Genomic DNA, 19418 nt, shown 5'->3' on the forward strand with positions numbered 1-19418 from the left:
CGTTGGTGAGCGGGTTTATTCCTCCCTGCGTGGAGGTTTATTGATTCTTTACGTGTTTTAGTAAAGATACGTTTTCTTTGAGTTCTGTGTCCTGCTCCTGACTTCGTCTACCGCATTACACTGACACCGTGACATATCCAGATCCATCGGATGTAGTAATTACAGTATACTAGCCATATCTAGGAAAACCAAAGTTCCAAAGGCTGGGCCTAATATAGTGTATAAGAGGTCATACAATACGTTTTGTAGTGATTTCTATGTTGTTGATGTAAAGAATATTTGTTGGTCCGTGGTGAGTAATGAGGAGTAAACAGAAGTTGCACTTGACACATTTATGAAATTGCTTATCCCAGTTACTAATAAGCATGCACCCGTTAAGAAAATGACTGTAAAAACTGTATGGTTGAGAGGGATGAGGCAAAAGGAATGGCACATTTTTATTTTATTTTTATTTTATTTCACCTTTATTTAACCAGGTAAACCAGTTGAGAACAAGTTCTCATTTACAACTGCGACCTGGCCAAGATAAAGCAAAGCAGTGCGATAAAAACAACAACACAGAGTTACATATGGGGTAAAAACAAAACAAAGTCAAAAATACAACAGAAATACATATATATATACAGTGTGTGCAAATTTAGCAAGTTATGGAGGTAAGGTAATAAAATAGGCTATAGTGCAAAATAATTACAATTAGTATTAACACTGGAATGATAGATGTGCAAGAGATGATGTGCAAATAGAGATACTGGGGTACAAATGAGCAAAATAAATAACAATATAGGGATGAGGTAGTTGGGCGGGCTAATTTCAGATGGGCTGTGTACAGGTGCAGTGATCGGTAAGGTGCTCTGACAACTGATGCTTAAAGTTAGTGAGGGAGATAAGTGTCTCCAGTTTCAGAGATTTTTGCAATTTGTTCCAGTCATTGGCAGCAGAGAACTGGAAGGAATTGCGGCCAAAGGAGGTGTTGGCTTTGGGGATGACCAGTGAGATATACCCGCTGGAGCGCAGACTACGGGTGGGTGTTGCTATGGTGACCAATGAGCTAAGATAAGGCGGGGATTTGCCTAGCAGTGATTTATAGATGGCCTGGAGCCAGTGGGTTTGGCGACGAATATGTAGTAAGTCTGGCTGCACAACTGATTGGCAAACGTATTGTAAATTGAGAAATCGTGACTAAACTGAATAAAAAGAAGAAGAAACAACACAAAGATAAAGGACATAAAGAATGAAAGTAAAAGCTTTGGAGCACCTTCAATGACATTTTGGGAAAAAAGGCAAACTCAGCTCCATTATTCATTGAATCATATGGCTCATTCATCACAAAACCGACTGACATTGATAACTACTTTAATTATTTTTTCATTGGCAAGATTAGCAAACTTAGGCATGACATGCCAGCAACAAATGTTGACACTACATATCCAAATATATCTGACCAAATTATGAAAGACAAGAGTTGAAATTTGGAATTCCGTAAAGTGATTGTGGAAGAGGTGAAAAAATTATTGTTGTCTATCAACAATGACAAGCCGCCGGGGTCTGACAACTTGGATGGAAAATTACTGAGGATAATAGCAGACGATATTGCATATCCTTTTTGCCATATCTTCAATTTAAGCCTCCTAGAAAGTGTGTGCCCTCAGGCCTGGAGGGAAGCAAAAGTCATTCCGCTACCTAAGAATAGTAAAATAGCCGACCAATCAGCCTGTTACCAACCCTTAGTTACCAACCCAAATTGACAACAGACTTTCAGCATGCTTATAGGGAAGGACATTCATGAAGCACAACACTTACACAAATGACTGATGATTGGCTGAGAGAAATTGATGATAAAAAGATTGTGGGGGCTGTTTTGTTAGACTTCAGTGCAGCTTTTGACATTATCGATCATAGTCTGCTGCTGGAAAAACGTATGAGTTATGGCTTTACATCCCCTGCTATATTGTGGATAAAGAGCTACCTGTCTAACAGAACACAGAGGGTGTTTTTTAATGGAAGCCTCTCCAACATAATCCAGGTAGAATCAGGAATTCCCCAGGGTAGCTGTCTAGGCACCTTATTTTTTTCAATCTTTACTAACGACATGTCACTGGCTTTGACTCAACACTATACATGTCAGATACTACAGCGACTGAAATGACTGCAACACTTAACAAAGAGATGCAGTTAGTTTCATAATGGGTGGCAAGGAATAAGTTAGTCTTAAATATTTAAAAAACTAAAAGCATTGTATTTGGGACAAATCATTCACTAAACCCTAAACCTCAACAAAATATTCTAATAAATAATGTGGAAATTGAGCAAGTTGAGGAGACTAAACTGCTTGGAGTAACCCTGGATTGTAAACTGTCATTGTCAAAACATATTGATACAACAGTAGCTAAGATGGGGAGAAGTCTGTCCATAATAAAGCACTGCTCTACCTTCTTAACAGCACTATCAAAAAGGCAGGTCCTACAGGCTCTAGTTTTGTCACACCTGGACTACTGTTCAGTCGTGTGGTCAGGTGCCACAAAGAGGGACGTAGGAATTGCAATTGGCTCAGAACATGGCAGCACGGCTGGCCCTTGGATTTACACAGAGAGCAAACATTAATAATATGTATGTAAATCTCTCCTGGCTCAAAGTGGAGGAGAGATTGACTTCATCTGTACTTGTATTTGTGAGAGGTATTGACATGTTGAAAGCACCGAGCTGTCTGTTTAAATGACTAGCACACAGCTCAGACTGTGAAGCAACACAAACATAGGCACAGACACATGCATTCACACACGATAACATACGCACTATACACACACGTACACATGGATTTTGTGTTGTACATATGTGGTAGTGGAGTAGGGGCCTGAGGGCACACACTTAGTGTGTTGTGAAATCTGTTATGAATGTATTGTAATGTTTTTTAAATTGTATAACTGCCTTAATTTTGCCGGACCCCAGGAAGAGTAGTGGAGATCCATAATAATCCATAATAAATACAAAATACAAATTGCTCGTTCTGATATTTCTTCCTTTTTACGTTTTGGATTATGTGCATATTGTTTTGTATTGCTAGGTATTATTACTGCACAAGCATTTCACTGCATCTGCAATAACATCTGCACATCTGTGTATGCCACCAATAAACTTTGATTTGATTTTAAAAGGGGCTGAAATACGGGACTGTCAGGGATGCAGCCACATATTATTTTTAAAAATGAAAATGGTTTTAAACCATGACTCAGAGGTTGGGGGTGTTTGTTTAATTTGGAATAAACTTTTATTTTAATATTTACCACTGTACCGGTAGAAATTGCATTTTAAACAAATAGGAGAATGGTTAAATTAGCATTATTTAGAGACCCCCCCAAGTTATACTTTGTTGCATTTAGGGGGACTCATTCAGGGGGCCTGAGAACCCCCTGGGCCCCCTGTAATTCGCGCTCTGCTCCACGCCCACAATTCATGTTTTTAGCAACACTCCACTACTCCAGCAAACATGATTATTTGATGATATGGTCTCAGTTTCCCCATTATCCTTTAGTGAATACGATCTGATACTGAATAATTCAGCTGTGGTAGCTAGAGACAGACAGCAGGTAGAGGTAGGCTGATCTCAAGCAGTCCCATGGAACACTCCCCATATCTTATCAGCTCCTTGTTCAGGTAGGGATATAGGGTCCTCAGGGTCTCAGGCGGATTGTCAAAGTTTCATCTTCCAGCAGCAGAACCATGGAGGAGCTCCAGAGGAAACTGGACAAGAGGTATGACAGCGACCAGCTGTATGACAGCAAACCCAGGAAGGTGAGGTTCAAGCTGGCCTCGTCAGTCAGCGGCAGGGTGCTAAAGCATGTGTACGAGGATGGCCAGGAGCTGGACAGCCCAGAGGAAAAATACCCCCACAGCTTCCACAGCCACAAGATGCCCAGACACCTGGAGATGGAGCAGCTGTGTGGCTTCCAGGACCAGGGTCTGTACCCCCCTACCGGACTGATGGCCCAGAGGATCAACGTCTACAGAGGGGGGGCTAACTACAGACCCTCTGCCCACAGCGATACACCGGAGGGAGACCCCAATGTGAGTAGTTGAAAAACCATGCTATGAAACTGTTCATTTGTAGCACAATACACAACCTAAAGATTCCCCTTCACCACAGCCCTATTTACTGTTATTACCTTCTGTAATGCATGGTTAATAGTCTTAGATTACATTTTAGTCATTTAGCAGACGCTCTTATCCAGAGCGACTTACGGTTAGTGAATGCATACATGTTTTTTAAATTTTTTATACTGGCCCCCCGTGGGAAACGAACCCACATCCCTGCCGGCCAAACCCTCCCCTACCTTGGATGACGCTGGACCAATTGTGCGCCACCCATGGGTCTCCCGGTCGCGACAGCGCCTGGACTCGAACCAGGACCTCTAGTGGCACAGCTAGCACTGCGATGCAGTGCCTTAGACCACTGCGCCATTCGGGTCATGATTAGTAATTCATTCTATCCTGGTGGGTGGCTGCTTGTCAATTAGAGTCTAAGGGCCGATTCAGACTTAGGAAATGTACGGCTTTCCTATTCACTTCTCAGTATTTGGTATTCAGACTTAGCTTATTCAGTTGTGTAACGCGCTCTGCAGGTGTGGCTACCTTGCGAGCTCTGAATAAAATTCATTACATCTCTGAAAACCCTCCCACTTGCTGGCCATTCAATAGGGTTTTCAGTACACTTATTTATCTAAAGCCATCCATTTAAATACGGAGTACCTTTTAGTTCGAATTTTGTCGACAGACTAGAATATATTGAGAGAAAGGTTTCAGAATATTAGGGAACATTTAAAGAAAATACATCTAAATATATGCATACACATCTCCATTTCAGTACCAATTGGTCAATAGAAAAATACTCTGATCTTGTAGATTATTTAGGTTTAGGAAAGTTTAGGAAAGTATTAGGGCCCCGTGTAGCTCAGTTGGTAGAGCATGGTACTTGCAATGCCAGGGTTGTGGGTTCGATTCCCACTGGGGGCCAGTATGAAAAAAAAAATGGTATGCACTCACTAACTGTAAGTTGCTCTGGATAAGAGCGTCTGCTAAATGACTAAAATGTAAATGTATTTATGAATTACAAAAACAGGTTTGGAGAGCCTTTACCCACTACAGAAAGAAAACGTTGGTTTGGTTCATTCAGAAAATTGCCGCATTCAGTTCTTCAAACCATGGTAATGTTGGAAGATTAGTGTACATAGAATTATAATAGGGAGAATAGTGTACAATAGTAGGATATACCCTCGTCTATTGCCTGCACTAACCATGGAACTGTGTGATGACACGGCCAAGTATTGCGCCATGCGTCGGGTTCAAACTGTTACGGCTTGGTCTGCGCTCCGCTCCATAACGATTTAATTACCCTACATGTCTTTTTTTAAAATATATTATCAACTGTTACTAATGATCCTCAGCAACAACCACACGGCCGTGACGGCGTTTACAGTGGAAGCAAATGAAGGTAAACGAAACAATGGCTATACCAACTGAAGGGAACTAACAGTACATTGGCAGCTTAAGATGTTGTTATTAGGCCTACTGATGGCTAATATTAAAAATGATAGAAATAGGAAAGTTGGGGTAGCCTATAATTAAGAGATTCAAGAGTTCCCATCACTGCAAGATAAAAGGCCGTACAATTAAAATTCTGCATAATGGCACAGCGTTTCAATATATCATGAGCTGTTGGGCTATAGCCTATAAAACTGTGTTAAAACGAAGGACAAAACAATGTTTTTGTTTTATGCTGTTATTTACCAACCTCAATGTGTGTACAATATTGTAGCAATACAGCAATAAAATATCAGCTGATCAGATAACAGTAACATCTTCAATGTTTCATTTACTGGAGCCAGTCAGGATAAATGTTTTTACTGTAGTCTGTCCTGTGGAGTTCAGACTAGACAAAATACGAAAAGCATAAGATGTTTACTTTTATCACTATGTCATATTTCTCCAAATTACTTTTAATGAAAATACTAAATCATAAGGCAAGTATCACACAGTCCTATTAACAGTTTATGATAGTACACTTATAAAGGCCCTCTGAGTGTTGTCAAGTTGTCTGCTGAACAGAAAATTAATAGACTTAAAAAGAGACAGCAAAACATTGTAAACACGCAATTAGTACTTTATCACACAGGTATTAACCACTAAAACATAATCTTTTATTCAAGTCTGTCTATCAAATTAAAACGATTCAAATTGTATTAGTCGCATGCTTGGTAAACAACAGGTGTGGACTAACAGTGAAATGCTGACTTACAATGGAGAGAGAAATAATAGAAAAATTAAACACGTAATAATAGATACACAATGAGTAACGATAAGTTGGCTATATACACGGGGTACCAGTACCAAGTGGACACCGTACGTACATACCCCAACCAGAAGCCATGGATTACAGGCAACATCCGCACTGAGCTAAAGGGTAGAGCTGCCGCTTTCAAGGAGCGGGACTCTACCCCGGACGCTTATAAGAAATCCCGCTATGCCCTCCGACGAACCATCAAACAGGCAAAGCGTCAATACAGGACTAAGATCGAATCGTGCTACACTGGCTCCGACGCTCGTCACATGTGGCAGGGCTTGCAAACTATTAAAGACTACAAAGGGAAGCACAGCCGCGAGCTGCCCAGTGACACGAACCTACCAGACGAGCTAAATGTATTTTATGCTCGCTTCGAGGCAAGCAACACTGAAGCATGCATGAGAGCATCAGCTGTTTCGGACGACTGTGTGATCACGCTCTCCGTAGCCGATGTGAGTAAGACCTTTAAACAGGTCAACATTCACAAGGCCGCAGGGCCAGACGGATTACCAGGACGTGTACTCCGAGCATGCGCTGACCAACTGGCAAGTGTCTTCACTGACATTTTCAACCTGTCCCTGACTGAGTCTGTAATCCCAACATGTTTTAGACCACCACAGTCTCTGTGCCCAAGAACACTAAGGTAACCTGCTGAAATTACTAACGTAGCACTCACGTCTGTAGCCATGAAGTGCTTTGAAAGGCTGGTCATGGCTCACATCAACACCATTATCCCAGAAACCCTAGGCCCACTCCAATTTGCATGATTGTGGACTACAGGAAAAAGAGGACAGAGCATGTCCCCATTCTCATCGACGGGGCTGTAGTGGAGCAGGTTGAGGGCTTCAAGTTCCTTGGTGTCCACATCACCAACAAACTATCATGGTCCAAACACACCAAGACAGTCGTGAAGAGGGCACGTCAAAGTCTATTCCCCCTCAGGAGACTGAAAAGATTTGGCATGGGTCCTCAGATCCTCAAAAAGTTATACAGCTGCACCATCGAGAGCATCCTGACTGGTTGCATCATTGCCTGGTATGGCAACTGCTCGACCGCAAGGCACTACAGAGGATAGTGCGTATGGCCCAGTACATCACTGAGCCAAGCTTCCTGCCATCCAGGACCTCTATACCAGGCGGTGTCATGGGAAGGCCCTAAAAATTGTCAAAGACTCCAGCCACCCTAGTCATAGACTGTTCTCTCTGCTACCGCACGGCAAGCAGTACCGGAGTGCCAAGTTTAGGTTTCTCAACAGCTTCTACCCCCAAGCCATAAGACTCCTGAACAGCTAACCAAATGGCTACCAGGACTATTTGCATATCTCCCTGTATATAGCCTCGCTATTGTTATTTTTACTGCTGCTCTTTAATTATTTGTTACTTTTAATTTTGAGTTATCTGTTTTACTCAACACTTATTTTTCTTAAAACTGCATTGTTGGTTAAGAGCTTGTAAGTAAGCATTTCACTGTAAGGTCTACACATGTTGTATTCGGCGCATGTGACAAATAACATTTGATTTGATTTTAAAGGAACTTGAAGTGCTCGACCCGCTCCACTACAGCCCTGTCGATTTGAACAGGGGCAAGCTCGGCTCTCAATTTACTGTAGTCCACAATCATCTCCTTTTTCTTGCTGACGTTGAGGGAGAGATTGTTGTCCTGGCACTACACAGCCAGGTCTCTGGGTTGTCTCATTGTCGTCAGTGATCAGTCCTACCACCGTCGTGTTGTCGACAAACTTAATTATGGTGTTGGAGTCGTGCGAGGCCACACTATCGTGGGTGAACAGGGAGTACATGAGGGGACTAGGCACGCACCCCTAAGGGGCCCCCGTGTTGAGGGTCTGCGTGGCAGATCTGTTGTTGTCTACCCTCACAACCTGGGGGCGTCCCGTCAGGAAGTCCAGGATCCAGTTGCAGAGGGAGGTGTTCAGTCCCAGGGTCCTTACCTTAGTGATGAACTTGGAGGGCACTATTGTGTTGAAAGCTGAGTTGTAGTCAATGACCAGTATTCTCACGTAGCTGTTTCTTTTGTCCAAGTGGGAAATGGCAGTGTGGAGTGCAATAGCGATTGTGTCATCTGTGGGTATGTCGGGGAGGTATGCGAATTGGAGCGGGTCCAGGGTGTCTGGGATGATGGTGTTGACGTGAGCCATGACCATCCTTTCAAAGCATTTCATGGCTACAGATGTGAGTGCTACGGGGCGATAGTCATTTAGACAGGTTACCTTGGCGTTCTTGGGCACAGGGACTATGGTGGTCTGCTTGAAACATGTAGGTATTACAGACTGGTTGAAACTGTCAATGAACACTCTTGCCAGCTGGTCAGCGCATGCTCTGAGTACGCGTCCTGGTAATCCATCTGGCCGTACGGCCTTGTGAATGTTAACCTGTTTAAAGGTCTTGCTCACATCAGCTACGGAGGGCGTGATCACACAGTCTTACGCATGGTTCGGTGTTGCTTGCCTCGACGCGAGCATAGAAGGCATTTAGCTCGTCTGGTATGCTCGTGTCACTGGGCAGCTTCTTTCAAGCCCTGCTACATTCGATGAGCATCAGAGCCGGTGTAGTATGATTCGATCTTAGTCCTGTATTGACGCTTTGCTTGTTTGATGGTTCGTCGGAGGGAGTAGCGGGATTTCTTATAAGCGTTCGGGTTAGTGTCCCGCTCCTTGAAAGCGGCAGCTCTAGCCGTTAGCTCAGTGCGGATGTTGCCTGTAATCCATGGCTTCTGGTTGGGATATGTACTTATGGCCACTGCTGGGACGTCGTTGTAGATTAACTTATTAATGAAGCCAATGACTGATGCGGTAAACTCCTCAATGCCATCGGAGGAGTCTCGGGAACATTTTCCAGTCTGTGCTAGTGAAACAGTCCTGTTGCTTAGCATTCGCTTCATCGGACCACTTCCGTATTAGGCGTGTCACTGGTACTTCCTGTTTGAGTTTTTGCTTGTAAGCAGGAATCAGGACGATATAGTTATTGTCAGATTTGCCAAATGGAGGGCGAGAGAGAGCTTTGTATGCGTCTCTATGTGTGGAGTAAAAGTGATCTAGAGTTTTTTCACACCTCTAGTTGCACAGGTGACATGCTGGTAGAAATTAGGTAAGACGGATTTCAGTTTTCCTGCATTAAAATCACCGGCCAATAGGAGCATTTTGTTGTTTGCTTATGGCCATATACAGCTCGTTGTGTGCCGTCTTGGTGCCAACATTGGATTGTGGTGGTAAATAGACAGCTACGAAAACTTTAGATGAAAACTCTCTTGGTAAATAGTATGGTCTACAGCTTATCATGAGGTATTCTAACTCCGGCGAGCAGAACCTCGAGACTCCCTTAATATTAGAGATTGTGCACCAACTGTTAACAAAGAGACACACATCAACTACTTTGTACTGAGTAATGCATATCAAAGACCATGACCATGCTTTTTGTTTGTCCTCCAGTCTTCAGTGTTGGACTTTGGAAAGATAATCATCTACACCAGCAATCTGCGGATCATCCGGGCCCCTCGGAGGGAAGAAGGGAAAGGGAGACATCCTCAGACCCCGGGGGGACTGGACAGAGGGGGCAAGAGGAGGCCCAAAGCCCTCTGTGCTCACGGGGAGGAGCAGAGCACCCATCCACAGGACGGGGAGGAGCAAAGCACACATCTACAGGACGGGGTAAAAGTGCCTGACCAGAACACCTTGTGTTTTTGTGTTAATGTGCTTCAGCAATGCTATTTCCTTCTCTGTCTCTCTCTAACCACATGGTCTCCCCTCTCTGCCTGCCGACTGTGCACAGACAGTGATGACTACTCAGTTTCTCTGCTGCCATTTATGAGCCGAGATACTCTCAGTAATTCCCCATGGTCACTTCTTCTACTGATTGCCAGTTGCACTCTCTCCCTCTCTCTCCCCCCTCTCTCTCTCTCTCTCTCTCTCTCTCCCCCTCCCTCTCGCTCTCCCTCTCTCTCTCGCTGTCTTTCCATTCCTAACTCATCTCTCTTTCTCTCACTGGGTTTCTCATTTTCTGTGCCTCCCCATATTTTCTAATTTGTCTCTTTTTCGCTCTCTTTTTGTTGCCTTTGTAACATTCTCTGTTTGGACCCAGGTCATCTTGACTTGTACTTTTCTACCATTTGTTGGATTCACTAGTAATGATATGTCATATGAGTTGACATGGGTGGCAGTGTCTCTCTGTGTTGTTAGTGACACTGTGTGTGTGTGTGTGTGTGTGCCTCCAGCAGGATGCAGTGTCCGGCTGCCAGCATTGTGGCGGTTCGGGCTGTGCCCCCTGCTCTCTATGCCATGGCAGCAAGCTGTCCATGCTGGCCAACCGCTTCAATGAGTCTATCAGTGTGCTGCGATGCCAGGCCTGCTACCCTGATGGACTGGAGAGGTGCCAGTCCTGTACCAAATAACACCAACCACTGGCTGTGGGTGTGCCCATTGTCTCTCCTGCTGTATTATCACTGTAATATAAAATGGTTCTGATGGTTATGGGAGCACTGCATATGTTTTTGTAAGGAATCAGAATCCAATTGTTGGAAGGGAAGGAGGCTACCATACGTGCAGCTGGCTGAACCATGGAGAACAATGATGGTGTACACATGATAAGACAACATAATCACTCTATTGTTGGTAGGTGGTGCATCTGAGTCTCTGCAAAGATAACATGAACTACCAACTGGTTTCATGATGACTTATCATTTTAATTAAAATAATGTAAAACCATTGCATTTTATCAACAAGGGAAGCTTTCATATCATCCCCACATTCACCAGAGAGAAAACTACTTTTATCTCCCATGTTAGGCCTATATACAAGGCTAATTGATCCTTTCATTTGGAGAGAGAAGGGGAGACTCTTCAATAAATTATGGATAGGCTTTTGGGCAGCTCTGATGGTAGAAAGAAATGAATTAGTTTTTTATCTTCGTAATGCTGAGGTAATTTCTTCCAGAGTTGGTGAGAATGAATACTCATGCCTTATTTTCATTGGCTCGTCTTATTAGTAAATGAAGGAATCTACTTATACCCATAGAAACAGAATGAATAGAATGGGTGTCCATTGAAATTGCCAGGGTTAGAGGTTCCAAACTCATTCTATTCATTCTATTTCTACGCTTATACCCCCAAGTGTATAGCCTTCTGTTTTTACTAGTAGAAAATGGAGATACATGACGAGTGGTTCAGCAAATATCCCTGAGAGACGTTTGCTGATATACATTATTTTTTGGCTTTATCTCAGCAGAACACACATATTAACCATAGTCACAAAAATGCATAATTTCCTCCCTTTTTCCAAAGAGCTGGTCTCGTTCGCTGCCTCTCATCTCCTGTGTGGGGTGGGGGATAGTGCTGCATCAAAGCTTTGAGCTGCTGCTCTTACAGGGATCCATCCTGCGGCATGGAGAGCTAGCTTCAATAATCCTGTGATGTTCAACCCTCAGCCTTTTATATCAGAACAGGAATATTGGCAGCTGGAAATCTCTCATCAGATGGTAGAGAGCTTGGGTTCATGTGCATGCGTCAACTGTGCTGCTGTTCATCCAGTTCATTTGAACGTTCATTAATAATTTCCAGTCATTTCAGTGCCTTGCAAAAGTATTCACCCCCCTTGGCTTTTTTCCTATTTTGTTGCATTACAGCCTGTAATTTAAATTGATTTTTATTTGGATTTCATGTAATGGACATACACAAAATAGTTCAAATTGGTGAAGTGGAATTAAAAAAATTACTTGTTTAAAGAAATTCAAATAAATAAATAACAGAAAAGTGGTGCGTGCATATGTATTCACCCCCTTTGCTATCAAGCCCCTAAATAAGATCTGGTGCAACCAAATACCTTCAGAAGTCACATAATTAGTTAGATTGCACACAGGTGGACTTTATTTAACTGTCACATGATCTGTCACATGATCTCAGTATATATACACCTGTTCTGAAAGGCCCCAGAGTCTGCAACACCACTAAGCAAGGGGCACCACCAAGCAAGCTGCACCATGAAGACCAAGGAGCTCTCCAAACAGGTCAGGGACAAAGTTGTGGAGAAGTACAGATCAGGGTTGGATTATGAAAAAATATCAAAAACTTTGAACATCCCAAAAATCACAATTAAATCCATTATTAAAAAATGGAAAGAATATGGCACCACAACAAACCTGCCAAGAGAGGGCCACCCACCAAAACTCACGGACCAGGTAAGGAGGGCATTAATCAGAGAGGCAACAAAGAGACCAAAGATAACCCTGAAGGAGCTGCAAAGCTCCACTGAGGAGATTGGAGTATCTGTCCATAGGACCACTTTAAGCCGTACACTCCACAGAGCTGGACTTTATGGAAGAGTGGCCAGAAAAAAACCCATTGCTTAACCTCTTCATCACTAGGCACCTGGCTAAAGTGCCTGCCTCGAAAATGCATGCCCAAATTGAATAGAGTATATCTCCAAAACGACAAGGGCTATAAACATAATCTTGGTAGCAAAAGAAAGGTAACACGTGAGATGTATCTTGACGTGAAATAATTAATGTGGGTATTACTGTGTCAGAGTACATGAAGCTAGAACACAGCATCAATTGGGAGGTTTTGATTCCGCCTGAAAATAACTTCAGGTTTTATAGGGAATGCTTTATTGGACTTATGCAGCTGCAGCCCCTAAACACTATGGGACCATAGCCCAATATCTGATGAGTACTTATGTGAAGTTTGATGCCAATAAAGTAAAGTAAACCACAGTTGTAGGGGTTTTAGTTGAAGTATGTTTAGGCGGATTACCAAATGGAGACATTTGGGCACCATCAGTGCCATTTGACTTTTATCAGGTACAAGACAGCAAAAGTCATTGAATTTCACTAACTTATATGTGTACATTCCATCAAAATACAACTGTTTTGATGTTGTTTCCAATGTTCTCCCAGACCTCTATACGTGTGGACAAAGTGACAAGAAATAATACACATTGCATTCTATTGTCAGTAAACTTGCGTGTGGGCCTCTATTTAGCCAATGAAAGTGTTATCGTACAATAAACACAGACTCGATTGTGATCCTTGCAGGACTAGTGTCACGTCGTCATAATAAGCGGACCAAGGCGCAGCGTGATAAGCGTACATTCTTTTAATGAGTACACACACGAACAAAACAATAAACGATACGTGAAGTCCTAGGGTTAAACACAAACCTTACGGATCAAGATCCCACAAATAACAAGTGCAAAACAGGCTGCCTAAGTATGGTTCCCAATCAGAGACAACGAGAATCAGCTGCCTCTGATTGGGAACCACCCTGGCCAACATAGAAATACAACGAACTAGACCATGAACATAGAACATACAACATACTAGAACAGAAACCTGGAAAACTAAACATAGAAACTAACACCCTGGCTCAACATATAAGAGTCCCCAGAGCCAGGGCGTGACAACTAGCTAGCTAAGCTAGCGCTAACTTACGTTGAGCTTCAGTTACTCAAATAGATATTTTAGAATGTATGTTTTGTACTCATACAATAAATTAGTAATAGTAGTATTAGAAGTAATACATAACAATGGGATTACATACTCTTCTGATGCTTGAGTAGGGCCCTGGACACGATAACCTTCGTTCTTGTCGAATAGCTCAAATTTTCTGTTTTTGTGTCTTATTTCTTGTTTGTTTCACAATAAAAACTATTTTGCATCTTCAAAGTGGTAGCCATGTTGTGTAAATCAAATGATACAAAATAGGAAAAATGCCAAGGGGGGTGAATACTCGCAAGCCACTGTATATCTGTATTCCGTATCTTTTTATCCCAAAAAACTCCCTAGTCCTTGCCGATGACAATTAGGCTTTGGCGGTGAATTTGGAAATAGCCACTGTACAGTATATGGAGTTTTTTCTCTCCAAATGTAGTCAGTTTGTAACCCAACATCGGATGATGTCTTTATGCTCTATTTGTGAGGGTTTCCTTCTGTTCTCAATTGGCTAAACTACGTATGTGCAACACCTTCCTTATTCATACATAGAAAAGTGTAAAGTGGGTAAATATTTACAAGTTTACAGCTTTCCTTATCACTGGTGATAATCAGAAAGCTTATACACTGGTGAAGCAAAGCTTCAAATGACCCATGTAAAGATGGCTTGTTAAAAAGACTTCAGAATGTACTGAAAATGTAAACATTGTTGGGTTCCTGCTGGAATGTGGCCAAAGAGACTCCGCCCAGACTAGTTTCTTGAAAATAAAACATTGGGTCTTATGTTTCTTATAATAGTGCTCTAAGGCTAACAAAGTCCACAACAGACCTTGTTTGCTGTACACACACAACTTTGGCCTTTGGCTTGCGGCCGTTTTCATCCAGCAGATATAGTACTCATTAGATTGACCTCTGTCTTGGTGGTTCTCCTTTCATTTCTCCACAGTGGTCTTCTGAGGATCCCTTCGAATCAGGGCAATTGAAAATAACACTCAGTAAATCAACACTGAGAGCAATATGAACCACAGCACACCCTTAACTATTTGTTGTTACATTAGACCAACATGGTGTTAAGTTTGTTGTTACAAGGTACATGATGATGTGGTTACATGATGTTGTTACATGTTGTAATGCCGTAATAGGCTACGCAGCTCTGAAGTTGTAGGTCTACTGTTTGAGGAAGCTGAGAATAAGAACATATCTATCAGTATACAACTGAATATATTTCTCATAATGATTTCCTCATAACTCCACTCTTTGGGTGACATAACCTCTCTGTTATCCAGAGTATAATCCACCTATCATTGAGGAATGCAAATGGATATACACATACACTGTAGATTATCTAAGCAGTTGAGAAAGGTACTGTGAACATCTCAGAGATTCAAACTAATCAAGTTTTCCCCCTGAAATGGTAAAATCTGGAGGATAAATGTTGATCATAAACATCTGAAGAAACTGTAAAGTACTGTACATCCACTCCATCTCGAAATGCAAAAAGGGACAGAAACCAGTGCCTGTCAGACTTTATTTTCAATTTTTTATTTTTTAGGGTGTGTCAGACTTGGCTTCTGCTTTGAAGAAGTGGATTTTCAAACTTCCAACTTTGTCTAGTTAGGCAGCTTCGGTTGTGCAAAATGTCAACACAGGAGGGCCGAGAGAGCGAGGGTAGTACCAACATTTTGACAGGTCTCTCTATGATGTCAGAACGAGTATAGAGGGAGAGATCAGAGGGCTAGCCTACTCCCCAGTTAATTGTTTGTGCTTCGCTGCCTGAGAGGTGGTCATATTTATAGATTTTTCCCACTGCGATATACAACACAGAGTATGATAGCCTCTAGCGTTTAACCTCTTCACTGCTGGCAAGGAAATGTTTTATTGGCAGAACACCAAGTTCCCATGAAAGCAATTTTGAGACAAAAATACTTTTTTGTTTATGAATGTCTAGGCTACATGGGGGGAGGATGGCTAATGATAATGGCTGGAATGGAGTAAATGGAATGGTATCAAACACATAAAAACCAAGTGGTTGATACCATTCCATTTACTCCATTCCAGATATTATTATGAGCCATCCTCCCCTCAGCAGCCTCCACTGATGGGAAAGTGTTTGATGTGTAGGCATACATGACAAAAAGTCACCTGATATTATGGTTGAATATTTTCTGGGTATTTTACAAATATTCCATCCCAGGGTAACCCGGTATTTCTCGCCAAAACCAGAAGTGTCATTCAAAAGCATTATAAAGCATATAAATGTCTGATTTGATTAGAGCTTTGATCAGCATGAAAAGTAAAACCTGATGCTACCTGAGCCTGATGAGCCATATATTAAATACATTTTATGAGCCCTACATTAATGACATTTAATGAGCCCAAGCTCAAAAAAGCCCAAATGATTTTGCCGTTATCCAATACAGTGAGGGAAAAAAGTATTTGATCCCCTGCTGATTTTGTACGTTTGCCCACTAACAAAGAAATGATCAGTCTATACATTTAATGGTAGGTTTATTTGAACAGTGAGAGACAGAATAACAACAACAAAATCCAGAAAAAAGCATTTCAAAAATGTTATAAATTGATTTGCATTTTAATGAGGGAAATAAGTATTTGACCCCCTCTCAATCAGAAAGATTTCTGGCTCCCAGGTGTCTTTTATACAGGTAACGAGCTGAGATTAGGAGCACACTCTTAAAGGGAGTGCTCCTAATCTCAGTTTGTTACCTGTATAAAAGACACCTGTCCACAGAAGCAATCAATCAATCAGATTCCAAACTCTCCACCATGGCCAAGACCAAAGAGCTCTCCAGGGATGTCAGGGACAAGATTGTAGACCTACACAAGGCTGGAATGGGCTACAAGACCATCGCCAAGCAGCTTGGTAAGAAGGTGACAACAGTTGGTGCGATTATTCGCAAACGGAAGAAACACAAAATAACTGTCAATCTCCCTCGGCCTGAGGCTCCATGCAAGATCTCACCTCGTGGAGTTGCAATGATCATGATGAGGAATCAGCCCAGAACTACACGGGAGGATCTTGTCAATGATCTCAAGGCAGCTGGGACCATAGTCACCAAGAAAACAATTGGTAACACACTACGCCGTGAAGGACTGAAATCCTGCAGCGCCCGCATGGTCCCCCTGCTAAAGAAAGCACATATACAGGGCCGTCTGAAGTTTGCCAATGAACATCTGAATGATGCAGAGGAGAACTGGGTGAAAGTGTTGTGGTCAGATGAGACCAAAATCGAGCTCTTTGGCTTCAACTCAACTCGCCGTGTTTGGAGGAGGAGGAATGCTGCCTATGACCCAAAGAACACCATCCCCACCGTCAAACATGGAGGTGGAAACATTATGCTTTGGGCGTGTTTTTCTGCTAAGGGGACAGGACAACTTCACCGCATCAAAGGGACGATGGACGGGGCAATGTACCGTCAAATCTTGGGTGAGAACCTCCTTCCCTCAGCCAGGGCATTGAAAATGGGTCGTGGATGGGTATTCCAGCATGACAATGATCCAAAACACACGGCCAAGGCAACAAAAGAGTGGCTCAAGAAGAAGCACATTAAGGTCCTGGAGTGGCCTAGCAAGTCTCCAGACCTTAATCCCATAGAAAATCTGTGGAGGGAGCTGAAGGTTCGAGTTGCCAAACGTCAGCCTCGAAACCTTAATGACTTGGAGAAGATCTGCAAAGAGGAGTGGAACAAAATCCCTCCTGAGATGTGTGCAAACCTGGTGGCCAACAACAAGAAACGTCTGACCTCTGTGATTGCCAACAAGGGTTTTGCCACCAAGTACTAAGTCATGTTTTGCAGAGGGGTCAAATACTTATTTCCCTCATTAAAATGCAAATCAATTTATAACATTTTTACATGCATTTTTCTGGATTTATTTGTTGTTATTCTGTCTCTCACTGTTCAAATAAAAAAAACATTAAAATTATAGACTGATAATGTCTTTGTCAGTGGGCAAACGTACAAAATCAGCAGGGGATCAATTACTTTTTTCCCTCGCTGTACATGATATAGACTACTGCACATTACACACAACAGAAAAACATAAAAGCCCATAGATGTACTTAGCTATATGCTCTCTTTGGTAAATAAATGAAACTAGCTCCAGTAGGCTAATCTTTTTGAGTGTGAACTGTATTACTGTACCGTATTGTATTATTCTGTATTATATGAACTGGAATTACACACATCGTTCAAACCATGATAAAGCAGGGAGAGAACATGTGATTCTGGTGCAGCACATGCGGCCTACAAAGTTACAAGTATAGGCTAGGGAATTTGATTTTAATTTGGAAATATAATAGGGCCTATTTTTATCATTAGTAGGCTGACGCATATATAACTTTCATAATATTTGCCCTAATGTTATTAGCATACCTCCTCTTTCTCTCTCTATTGTTGATTCATTCCTTCCTCGCTTTCAACAGTTAAATAAAATAAATGTTGTTGTCCTTATCTTAATCGTTCTTATGACATGCTTGAATATTATAGGAATGGAATTAGATGCAGAAGGCTTTCACTTCTCTTCACGAATATTGAATGGTTGGGTCTGAATAAATAACTGCTATAGCCTACCGCCATCTGAATGGTTATGGGTCTGAATAAATAACTGTTATAGCCTACCGCCATCACGCGTTTGCTCTTCTTTCAAACTACCCATGAGCTCTATTTGCTGCTGTGTTTAACATTCAGCAAAAATGAGCTTGCGTCCATCTTCGAAAAGTCTATTGGTATAAGAAATGCTAATAAAAACAATTTTAGCAAGCTATTCTATTCTAGCTTTTCCTGCATGGGACTCCAAGAGATAAGGAGTGTTTTTTAAGGAGAGGCCAGTGGAGCACAGGTGCGTTCGTATTGCGCAAGAGACAGAGGCTATAACTTAGAAGCTTATTAAGCACAACCAATCATTAATTAGCTAAATATAAGGCTAATACTGTATTGAATGTATTACCTGAAAGAGGTAGGCTAGGACATCTATATACTGTATAGGGCTATATATCAATCTAGAAAAGGATGATCTATTTTGGATGCAAATTGAATTAGGTTGATGGAGAGAGAAAGACTGCGAGAGAGTGCTCGCGCATGCACTAATTTAAAGCAACGATATTCAAGTGTTAGGCTGTTTGAGAACTCAGCAGCTGCAATAAAGAAAAACAATCTTTACAATTAAAAAACAAGATGACCCCTGAAAGCCAGATGGAGATGGGTAAATTAGACGCGCATTCACAATTAGACGCGCATTTGGTCTTTATGTTACTGCAGCAAATGTAGGCCTACCTGTCACAAGAAAAAAAGTTACCATGAGGTGATAGGTCTACATGCATTGTGAAATGCGCTCAATACTGAGATGGGTCTGTCCCCACCCTGAGCGTTGATTCATCATGCAGAGGCCGTAGAGAAGCCAGATTTAGACATTGCATATAATTTAACAGTTCCATTTCATGCCATGCTGTTCATTTAAATAATTTATCATAATTTACCGGTTTCTCAAAGTTATTTATCCAGGGAAATGGGAGTGGTTTTGCCCGGAAAAATCGCTGTAAATCTCAGTAACCGGGTTCCCGCCATTTAACCCTGCCTGATATCACCTCATGTCAGGATCTTCATCAATATGTAATATGTCTCATTGAGAGT

At 42.0% G+C, this 19418-nt stretch overlaps 1 protein-coding gene across 1 annotated transcript; it reads left to right on the forward strand.

Annotated features, from left to right (window-relative positions):
• The first annotated feature begins 3668 nt into the window (after nt 1-3668).
• On the forward strand, nt 3669-11204 carry LOC121580160 (glutaredoxin domain-containing cysteine-rich protein 2). The gene is made up of 3 exons (XM_041895218.1): nt 3669-4062; nt 9780-9998; nt 10562-11204. Exons 1-3 carry the CDS (start codon nt 3718-3720, stop codon nt 10736-10738), a joined length of 741 nt encoding a protein of 246 aa, XP_041751152.1. The 5' UTR covers nt 3669-3717; the 3' UTR covers nt 10739-11204.
• Nucleotides 11205-19418: the final 8214 nt, after the last annotated feature.

This window comes from Coregonus clupeaformis, chromosome 13 (assembly GCF_020615455.1).
Source record: "Coregonus clupeaformis isolate EN_2021a chromosome 13, ASM2061545v1, whole genome shotgun sequence".
NCBI lineage: Eukaryota > Metazoa > Chordata > Actinopteri > Salmoniformes > Salmonidae > Coregonus > Coregonus clupeaformis.